General features: G+C 44.5%; 1 protein-coding gene across 1 annotated transcript; it reads right to left on the reverse strand.

Moving 5' to 3' along the window:
- Positions 1-1,645: 1,645 nt before the first annotated feature.
- Positions 1,646-10,677, reverse strand: wnt2bb (wingless-type MMTV integration site family, member 2Bb). The gene is made up of 5 exons (XM_003963289.3): positions 10,142-10,677; positions 7,420-7,640; positions 4,902-5,179; positions 4,237-4,501; positions 1,646-2,959 (listed from the first exon to the last, which is right to left on the reverse strand). Exons 1-5 carry the CDS (start codon positions 10,309-10,311, stop codon positions 2,730-2,732), a joined length of 1,164 nt encoding a protein of 387 aa, XP_003963338.1. The 5' UTR covers positions 10,312-10,677; the 3' UTR covers positions 1,646-2,729.
- Positions 10,678-11,758: the final 1,081 nt, after the last annotated feature.

Below are 11,758 nucleotides of genomic sequence, written 5' to 3' on the forward strand. Positions count from 1 at the left end.
AAAGATTTGTGAATTGTGAAGTAGATTGGACTGAAAACCACCCTGACCTGTGACGATGTGTTTAAATGGTGTGTCTACTGGGATAGACTGGTGACCAGTACAATTTTTATTCACCCAGTGAATTTAGGGATTCGACTGTAGGACCCACAGTGACCTTGATTAGCAACCTGAAAGCATGTGTAGCTTGCTTTGCCATTCCTTTTTAAAGATATCGGCAATTAACGTTAAACCCCTCACATTCCTTGATGTCTTTTCAGTGTTTTCCTTTAATGGTTTCCCTGTGGCACTCTGCAGCAGGAATGCTTTCAGCCTGGCATCCTGCACACAAATAGATCTGCCACACGAAGCTGGCACGCGAAAAAAGTCCCAATGACTGCAGTCACCTGATCATTTTACCCTCAGGGACCATAAAGCCTTTCCCAACGGAACTTCCTCTCGCTGCTGAAAGACCACATTTAGGCCGTCTTCATTTTCTTCTCTACCTTTTTCAATACAGGTAAGCAAGAATTTCAGGTTTGTGATATAACAAAAACTGCTGTAGACTGAGCATTTATGTAGCAGGAGGGGACTGAGGCAGAGATGATTGCTGGAAAGTATTCCCTTTGATAAGCCGGCCAAGAAGCCTTTGATTAAATGTGGTCACAGTAGGAGCCCACACTAGGCCCTCTGTGGCACAACCATGTCCAATCACCAGCTATCAACAGCCTCGGGTAATTACAGCCATCTCGTCATTAGCCAGGGACCCACCTGGAATTCCACATAGCGAGGGGTGGGATGAGGCCAGCAGGGGTTGGGGTTTTGGTTGGGACTTTAATCAAACACTTCCCTCCCCTTGACTGATATAGCAAACCACACCCAAGACCATGTTGAATCGGCCTTTTGTTCTGATCATAGATTACTCTTGCTCTAGTGTGTCCGTGCATGTGTGGGTGCGTGCGTGTGTATGTGCTCTTTGTGATATGCAATTTTAAAAATAGGTGAAACGGTTTTGATCATCTCCTTGGAAGAATGTGGGAGTTTCATCCTTTTCTAACAAGTGACTGAAATAAAGATAAATGACGTGTTGCTACTTCTAGCTGTGCTGATGTCCAGCTACTAAACGTCTGGCAATCAGCGTTGCCATCTTGAATATCTAAAATCATTTATAGGGGCAGACGTGACCGTGAACCAGAGCTGCATCACTGAATTCCTGCCCTTTGCTACAAGTCAATTAAAAGTAGTCCCAAACTATCTTTTCAAATTATTATTTTTTTCAATATAGGTGTATTATGGCCAATTGAACAAGAGTACAATAAAGTGCTGTTATACCTTCTTCAATGTAAACACCCAAGAAACACCTTTATCTTTTTGAAAACTACCCTAACCCCCTTTCACTTAATGCATCCAACAACCTTTTGACTTAACAGTAGACTAAATGCCTAACCCTAAACTTAACCTTAACCAAATTTTGACCTTAATCTTAAAACCAAGTCTTAACCCTCAAAACTTAACCCCTGTAACCCATTGGTGAGGACCAACCAATGTCTTCACTTCCCAAAAATGCTCTCCGTAGTAAAAGGCGTTCTCAAGTGCTCAGCATGTACAAGAACACACACACACACACACACACACACACACACACACACACACAATGCCTTATTTGCAATTTGCCCTCTGTGCCTGGCTAGTTGCCTTGTTTCTATTGCCCACACATGTATCACAGCACACATTCTGCTCAGTACAGTGAAGAAACTTGGGGCCAGACGGTTGGAAATAGTGTGAAAAAACAGGAGAAAGTGATGAAGCAGTGACAAAGAAGAATCGCATATTATACTAATGCACCATATATTTCATATGAAACTTAGATAAGGCAGTATACACAATGTTACACAAGCAAGCTGGAGAGCAGAGGCCAATTCATTATGATCTGGCTTGTAAAGTGAGTGCCCGACTGGTCGTCCAGGCCATTTTTGCTGTTCTGTCTATCTCTGCAGCATTTTGTCGTCTTACATGATTAAAACACAGTATAGTGATGACAAGGTATCGCTCTGCTCAGCCAATGTAGTGCAGTCTCACACATGAGAAAGGAAACATTTTACAATTTAAATAAATCACTTTCGTCCGCTTAAAAAAGAACTACCATTTAACATTCCAATGATGCGTTTGTCCATTTCTTAATGACCGTCTCCTCATCCTCCCTTGTAGTCCTCCACCTGGACTCATATCTGACCACACTGAGCCAAAATGTCCACTACTGAAAGTGCATTTCTCAAGCTACTTCCCAACCAAGCGTTTGTTTTACGTTACATTAAAATGTATTTTTTGGAGGAAAAAATGTGAGTATATGAAATTGCGATAATACTGGATATGACTGAACACTCGGTTGATGGAAGGAAGTGTCTCTGGAAGCGTTAAAAAAGCAATAAACCATTTTAACCCAAAACCACACAGAAGCATGAACCCCAGAGTTTTTACCGGTTTCCTCACAGAGCATTTGCCTTTTGGAGTTCGGTCAAAGGGCCAATCACAAGCGGGCGCTATTGGGTGCTATTTTATATTGTCGGTAGCTGGATAGAACTGCTGGTAGAAAAAGCCATGCAATCATGAACAGGTGGGGAAGGACAGCGGCACAAAGTATGTTCTGACAAACTTTCCCAGAATGCCATGTTCCACAGGATCCCCTGTAATGGGGGAAACAGGTGGGGTGCATTACAGGGCACGGATGGAGGTGGGAGGGGCCAGTGTTGTCCTCAGGTCTGGTCCAACCATTCGGCACGTTTAGGGGCCTTGCACGTGTGTACGTCCACAGACTCCTCGCAGTCCTTACACTCCACGGCGCAGCACCATTTAAACTTGCACTCACACTTGGTGATCTGCTTCACTCTGGTGGTGTCGTAGCCCCGCCCACAGCACATTACCTCGCAGCCGTCGGTGCCGCGCGACGTCTTGTTGCAGATGCGCCCGGCTGTGCCCAGGGAGCCTGGGAAAGGGGTCAGAATCATGTAATTAATTAAAGATAAAAGCAAGTGTGTCATCTGCAAAGACAACTAGCATCTGCCTGCCACTGAGGGTAAAGTGTATAGTTTTCTGTTGTTATGCCATCGTTCCTAAATAGCTACATCATGGATTTTCTTTTTAATAAATTCTTTCTCATTTTGATAGCCAGGAGCGCCAGGAGCGGTAATTGTGACCCTAAAGCTGGGATTTGACCTTAGTTGGGTAGATCCTTGGGCTTTGTGTAGTGTAGCACTCGACAGCGACTATTACTTAATCTGCTGGCATATTGTGTGTCTTATGTGACCGTCGTCCCCACAGAGATTAGTGCTGTTGTTTTATGTTGGAGGAGCTCCCTGTTAAAACTGCTACCTATCACAACATGCTGCCCATAGAACAACAGACCCACACACACAACTATGCAGTGTTGGTAGAGTGGCCTATGGTTACACTGCCTTTCCCAAGCCACTGCTCCCTTTGATGCCCCGTGTGTGTGTGTGTGTGTGTGTGTGTGTGAAGGTTAAATGGACAGTGGAGCGTGACAGACAGACAGGCTCTCACATTCGGAGGCCCTCTGTGCCCTCCAGCTATGCTTAGTTCAGACAGACGGAGAGAGGGACAGACTGTGATGGACAGAGAGAAGTGATTTTTAAATTTGCTGCTTTTGTCCCCAGGCTGTGGATTCCAGTGGGAAGGTGAGAAAAAAGGGGGATGGGGATCAGGGAATGAAGACAAAAGGGACAAGGAATTGGAAGAGCATCGGTAAAGAAAAATGTGTGGGAGTGAGTGGAGTTTTTCAGGTAACGTTTCACCCACCCTGTTTCATAAATCAACACCTCAACTTAAAATGCACATTTATCAGTCCCTCCAGTGAGTTGCAGATTCCCGAGAGCAAGAACCACCATTGCCAGTGAATTGTAGTACCGTAACAAGTAGATATTTCATCAAGTCACTGCAGCTTTCCAGTCATAATTACCATCAATAAGGCTATGTATATATGTCTATGTTTGTGTGTTGACAGAGAAACGGAGGTCAGGTGGTCATGAAACAACTATGTCCTCGGGGTACAAGGATATTAGCTTCCAGAGGCATCACACAGGAGGCCTGCTTTGTTATCTGACTTACACACACAGAAACGCACCACTCATGCATGAACATATACACAACATACGCAAAACACAACAGATAGTTGGGGTAATCCATCAACATCCATGAGAAACCACCTTCCTGGTCCTGTCAGTGGTTCCCTCTTAAGCGCCTCACCTGCAGATTTGTCTTGTAGGCAGTAATCCGGAGAGTTCTCAAAGTAGACCAGGTCGTTCTTGGTGGCCTTCCTGAAGGCTTTGTTAGCCACAGCGAAACCTGTCCCATCCTGATTCATGGTCACCTCGATGGCCCCATTGTATTTCCTCCGCAGGTAGTCTCCCGTCTTCCTGAAGTCGGACATGGCCATCCAGCAGGTCCGCAGAGTGCAGGAGCCACTCAGTCCGTGACATTTACACTCCAGCTTCATGAATCGCTTCACTGCCTGGGTGCAGAGAGAAAGTGCGATTGTAACCTATATATTTTAACTAGGCGAACCCCCTGTTGTGTGGCACCAGGGAAGTCAGAGTGGATTTTATAGGTATAGCGAGTGTGGGGATTTAGGCTTGATTGGAGGCCAATTTATATCCTGGGATTTTCAGTTGTGTTCCCTATCCACGTCCCTCCACATCTGAAGGGTATTTTTGTGCTGCATCTCCACGTATGAGTCTGGTTCCGCTAAAGGGTTCTTCCTGTTAAAGGTAAGTTTTTTCACACACTGGTTTTCTGTAACGTTCCTGAAGACAACCCTGATAATAACAAATGCTAAATCAAATCCAGTCAAACTCTGATTCAAGGGGTTCTTCTCGACACCTCACTTGTCATTTGCTGTCATCTACACTTACTGTTCTGCCACAGCGGTTGTTGTGAAGGTTCATCAGCGCTCGAGCATCTCGGACCGTCCTTTCCCTGGCATCTATGAAGGTTTTAGCGAACTTGATGCCGTAGTTGATGTTATCGCTGCAGCCGCCCCAGTCGAACTCCCCCCTGTCGTCTTGGGATCGCCCACGTTTGTGCGGGTCACAGTTGCAGTTCTTGAGCTCCCCTTGGCTGCAGGCCCTCGTGAGCGCGTACACAACTCCCGCCGAGGAGATGGCGTAGACGAATGCCGCTTCACGGCTGCCTAAGAAAAAAACACCCGGGAGAGAAATCACAACACGGAAAACCAGACAGTTAATAATCACACATTGCAGTAAATTCTTAAAGACGTGGAGAGCGAAAACTGCACAGCCAAAGCGTGAACATGGATACAGAGATACAGATAATACCATTACCAGACCTGGGTGTCCTGTCAGGACATGGAGGTGCAGCTGACGGGGGCACATCAGGCCTGATGTTGACTATAGGACAGTTCTGTTTAAATATTATCGTGGAAATAATCCTAGCTGCGGGGCTCTCGTCCGCTCACATAAATTGTTTAAATATGGACACACTGATACCCCATTAATCAACACTGGGGTGATGTCATGACAGGGTTTTTTTCTACATTTGCTGTGCTTTTCTGGTTCCTTAGTTCCTCAGAATATGACTCATCTATTGTGTGGCCAAAACTACATGAAGAATTAGATATAGTTTTTGGTCACAGTTGTTGCAGAATCCATGGGAATGAATGGGGGAAATTCACGGTTAGCGGAAGATTTTCTTTTTTCACTGGCATAAACAACATCTTCAAGTAATGATTAAATAAACTGTAAATGCACTGAGCCTATTAATGATCCCCCGAGGGGTCCACTCCACTCGAGCTTCATTTGAAGACAAGCTTTGGTCTAACGCTTCATATGCGATATTCCATTATATGCTTTGTTATTTCATCTTCTTTGCATGCAGATACCCAGACAAACTTAGAGATGATTCAGCTGTGCTTTTCAATTCCATCTATTCATGTCAAATTTTAACATTTATACACTCATTTGATCTCTCCTCATACACAAACTACACAACTATATGCATATTTATTGCCAAAAACAATGTTGAATGATTCTGATTTATTTTATAATGTCATTGCTAGTGACAGGTTGATCCTAGCACGCGTCAAATTGTCTCACGTGCCGTCTACTGCGTACGCAAATTCACGCACATCAATTTGTGTTTAAAATGAAAACACTGTCTTCCGAACAGACAAATTGTTGCAGCAATTAATTTTTAAGTGCACTGGCGCGGAAAACAGGGTTTCATGAAATTCAGCTACTACACAGAGGAATTTCAAAATATTGTTACGAAACCACTGGGGCCAAAACTGGGGCAACAAGCGAGTGTCTGAAAACAAGAAAGAGGGTTCACGCCGTAAACAGAACCAGAAGAGTCTGTGCGATTCTCTCCCTGCACTCGCCGGCGTGTCCCATTATATCTACGAGGTGAGGAGATCATCATACGGGTCATCACTCAAACCTGCGCTGTTTGCCTGACAGTCAGAATATCTCTCTAAATATTTACATCTGCATTAATGTTTATTCCTTTCCACCACACGCACCCACCCACACACACACACACACAAGAGTACCGCACACACACACACACACACACCTCTATCTCCATATCTGCTACTTTTGTTTCCATGTATCATTGGCCCCCCTCCCTCACAGGCTGCAAGCGGGACAGTAACAATTCAGGCGAAGTCACCAACATTAGATTGAGAGAATTAGTGTGAAAACATCAGATTAGTATAATGCCGCAGTCTTTAAAATGAGACAATGGACGCCAGAGGTCGGCAACAGCACCTTAAAAGTGAAATACTGCATCTGCTTTAGGAATGCAGAACTAATGATGGGCATGGTTGCAGAAATAATGGCTGATGGACAATTTATAGTAACCATTTAATGTTGCTGCGAAATAACCAGCTGACAGCGCAAAACTGTAGCTTATACCAGGTGTTTTTTACTAAAGAGCCCCTGTCCTCTGGTAATAAATAAAACTCATGATTCAGCTTGTCTGTTATTATAAACCCCTCCATATGGGGGAATTATATTTAATGTCTGCAGATACAGTTGGAAAATATGTACTGTATGTTAACACGCACCATTGTCTGCGTGCCACAGCGCACAGAGGTCTGGCAGGGGTGGAAAAACAAAGCTACAAGCCCATGGCTCAAAGCTGGTGTGTTTATTGACGAGGTGTAAGGCACTGCAACAGTCCATTAGCGACTATAAACATGGAGCACGAGCATACGTGAGTGCGGTAAGAGCAGAGAAAGAACAGAGTGAGAGACATGGGGACGGCAAAGGAGAGGGAGAGGTGAGGCAGCGGGAGCGAAGAAGGGTGAGAACGAGGAGGCAGATTAGGAACAGATGCGGTTACGGTCCAGGCTAGGTATCAGTGCGCTGCCAATAATCGAACACGCCGTGGCAGACACACACATGGACTTACTGCGTAGCAGGACACGTCCGAACACGGTGTGGTCACGGTCCAGCGTGCTGCAGTTCCAGCGGTGGTGCCTGAACTGGTGCTGGCACTCTCTGATCCACTCCTTGGTGCCCTCTCCAATCGCCTGCATGATGTCTGGGTAACGCTGGCACAGATGCCTCTGTTTGTTCACCAGTCCTGGGATGTTGTCGCAGATCACACGGGCCCCCAGTGCACCGATGTACCTGGTCGAGCAAGAGGGGGGTGGGGGATTTAAAAACTATCGGGATAATGGTGAATATGCACATTCTCATTGGTGGTGAAGGGCTGGAAGAAGAGCCGCAGCCCTCTGTGAGTCAGAGTTCACTACACTTAACAGTTTAAGGTTTGGAAGGTGGAGGGGAGTGGAAAGCATTTACTCTACTCTCTAAATAAATAAGCACTTAACCTCTCCCCACAAGACATGCGTTTGCATGTGTGGTTAAATGTTTCCCAATGGGATAGTTGAAATCGTGCCCCCACAAATCAGTGCGCAAAGTCTGGGGCCTCCAATAACCCTGTCAAACTAAGAGCCCATTTACTCAATCCACTCCTGTCTCTTCTGCTTTGCTGTCATCTTTCTTAGTTCTACCGGAATCAACCCCCTTTTTGATGGAAACGCGTAGAGCCGCTCGGTGCCCCAACACATATCAATGCTAATTTTACAAAATAGCGCCCAATTCTGTTGCGCGGGACTTTGGTGGGTCAGCCTGGAAGGTCAGGGAGCGAGGAACTGTGTGGTCGTTTTACGAGGGCAGGCGAGAGGACGGAGACTCGGAGCTCTCTGCTCCCCAGAGTGGGATTAGAGAAAGGAATAAGACCAGAGTGCTCATCAAAGGAAAGGGCCAGAGAAGCAGTTCACACTCCGTTTTCCCGCTGTCTCCGGCTCTCTGTTGGTGGACCTGTGGATTTTATAGGATAATAAATCAAAATCCACAGGTCTAAAACAACATGCTGTAAAACCCGGAGACCTTACTGTGAATCACGGAAGAAAAAGAAGTGGGAGCAAAGTCAGGACAGGACGGGTCCATAGACATCAGATGATTCAGTTTTCAGTTACATTGCCCCCTGACCTGTCGATATAAATACTAAAAAGATTATCAGCCTGGTTATCAATATGAATTAATTCAATTTTAGTGGGAAAACTTCTGCAGATTTTTTTACAATCATGGAGCAATAAAACAAAATATCAAAATGTAATTTCATAAAATGGAACCAAATCAACAAAGACATGGTTTTTTTTGGTCATAATTGTTTTGAACAAAGAGAATCATCCGTTTCCCTCATACATTGTTAAGTATTTCCTCAAAAGGCTGGAACATCCTATAATCATTTCACAGCCCCCGGGGTGTTAAAAGCCCAGATCTTTATATATCACCACTTACAGTACACCCACAGAATTTAAATTCCCCTAAAGCCAATAATGCCCGGCTGAAACCTCCATGCACACTCTTCGCACTACTCTCCGTTGCTGCATTTAATCTACACAAACTATTAGGCATTCCATCACCCCCTTACCCGCCCACACACAGACACTTCTCCTGTAAACACACTCACACTCGCACAGTTGCATGTACGTTATTTCCAAGCTAGTGGGATTTTTTTTCTTACCTCTTACCTATGCTCTAGATGGCTGGTTTTGGGGTATTTTTGAGAAGGAATTTAAGGGAATTTCATTGTGTGTGTGTGTGTGTGTGTGTGTGTGTGCGTGTGTGCATGTGTGGGTGCACGTGTGGGGTACCTGGTGAATTAATGAAAGCCCTGTTAAATCCAGCTGAGCTCAATCCACGTTCAGCCAAGATCACCCTCTTAAATTAGGCCTGGGCTTATTAAAACCTACCCAGTTGTTCTTATTATTGCTCAGCAAAGCAGGCCAAAAAAGAAAAAAAGAAAATCAGACATAGAAAAAATGAAACTAAATTCTTGACTTTGCTCGCAGTTTCCCAGCTTGTGTTCTGTGCTCACGGTCCTTTTCATTCTGCATTATTCAGTGTTTGATTCAGGAGTTAACTGCAGTTTTCTTTTTTTAAAATGACAGGCTCCATAAACAAATGATAAGAAAATAATCTAAATGGGAAGGCACTGCCAGTTACTCAAACCTAAATGATAGTTTAATTATTTTACGCCCCAGCTTGCCCCATACAGGTGTAGTAATCACACCAAATAGGCCGATACGTTCATTAATGAGCTGAAAATTCAATGCTAATTTCTCGGCAACGTGCAACATATGTTCTCCATGTAGAATGGAGAGGAGAAATTATTATTTTAATTTAATATGTTACATTTGACTCCTGTAGTTTCACTTATTTCACTCGTTTTCCTGTTCTAAGATGGTCAACAGCTAAAATACCAATTAATTGGTCACTAAAAAAGAAGGATAAAAGGCAGCAGTAGAAAAGGCCTGCTTATTATATATTGGACCATTTTTCAAGCATGGTGTTGACTTGAAACAAAATTATTTACAGTATCATTTTGTGTGGGGGAAATGTTTCCTTGGGCCTCTATGTTGGAATTTTCAGGTTCCAATGAAAGTGAAGTCCAGTTTTAGTTTGTAATAGCCAATGAAAAGTCGTGATGTTACTGTTGTAACAAGTTTTCTGTTTAATTTCATTTTTTTCCCTAATCAATAGACAAATACATAGAATAAAAATTGGCCTTCATGAATTTGGAGGACAGGTAAGCCAAAGGTGTGTCCCGCCACACTCACCACCATGAGGAGTCCGCTCTGGGCGTCAGCAGCAGCAGCAGCAACAGACACGCACAATAAATCCTGGAACTTTGGCATGAAGGAGTCCGGGAGTCGGAGAGTTTGGATGAAGAACCAGAGCTGCGAACGCGGCTTGACCGCAGGCTCACAATCCTGTTTAACCCCAACATGTTCTGCGTTTATTTAAGGCACCCCAAAAAAGTCCAAGTTTATCAGGGGGAGCTGATTAGGAAACGTCCTGGTCTCATTATCCACTGCGCGGCTCCAGATTATAATCGCGACTGTCGGGACCGTGAGGAGCGCGTTTTTTGTGCCATGTGCGCACCAGCCCCTCCGCTCCGGGCTGCTCTACCTGACAAGACGAGCAACACGTGTCCGCTAGTTCACCTCCCCTGACTGCAGCCCTAAACACCGATCCTGGACTTTTAGCCACTTTAGAGGCGGGAATCCGAACCTCAGCTGCAGCTTGGAGTTGTTGGATGTGAGGCGCGCTGCGGTCGGGGCGACTGCGTGACTCTGCTGGGTCGGATGCTCGCACTGCCTCCCCTTTATCAGCGCGCAGTGGACAAGCAGAGCTGGGGGGGGGGGCTGCTGACAGCTTCTCTCGCCCATTGGACAAACGCAAGGGTTACAGGGTTTGCCTGCAGGATGATATAATGGATGGATGGATGGATGGATGGATGGACGGATGGATGGACGGATGGACGGACGGATGGACGGATGGATGGATGGATGGATGGATGGATGGATGGAGAGTGTAGGACGATGACTTGCCTGAAATGAACATGACTGAAAGAAAAGATCATTAGTCCATAATAATGTCAGTCTTACGTGAGAGAAAAGTATCTATCTATCTATCTATCTATCTATCTATCTATCTATCTATCTATCTATCTATCTATCTATCTATCTATCTATCTATCTATCTATCTATCTATCTATCTATCTATCTATCTATCTATCTATCTATCTATCTATCTATCTTTCATATCACATGTCCTTTAACTATTTAGCAGGAACATCTTACTTTGCATAAAATAAAAATATGGGATTGTTTAACTTGTTATTATGAGCAAATGTGTGTTTAAATATTTGTCACGCTCGCAATTTCGGCCCAGGCTGAAATAAAAGTCTGTTCTAAATAAATAAATAAATAGAGAGTGAAAGGGAAAGAGAGGGAGAGAGACAATACGGGACTGCCCAGGAGAAGAGAGCCAAAACCATTCGGTGCAGCAAAATCTGGCTCAAATATGAACCACATGTGTCAAAAGGAGGACTGCTGAGACAATGCTTCCATAACAGACACACACACACACGCCATTGTTCAGAGCAAGGTGACCTTCCATACTTGACAGGTTTACTACTGTCATCCCGTGACATCCTTAAATTTCTGACACCTTCCATTGTCCTTGAAGGCCCCCAAACAACTTGCTTTTCTGTAAAAAGATTTTTTTTTTTTTTGCAAGCTCAAAAATGACAGACTGGCCATTATTTCTGCCAGTTTATACACCCGTAGGTTTAAACCTGTGTGGCCTTTGTGGTGAAGCATTAAGAATCCCACTGTTGATTCAGCTGACCCAGTAACACTCACAAACAAGTGAACAATCAGGAAAATCC

The sequence above is a fragment of the Takifugu rubripes genome, chromosome 3 (genome assembly GCF_901000725.2).
Source record: "Takifugu rubripes chromosome 3, fTakRub1.2, whole genome shotgun sequence".
Lineage (NCBI taxonomy): Eukaryota > Metazoa > Chordata > Actinopteri > Tetraodontiformes > Tetraodontidae > Takifugu > Takifugu rubripes.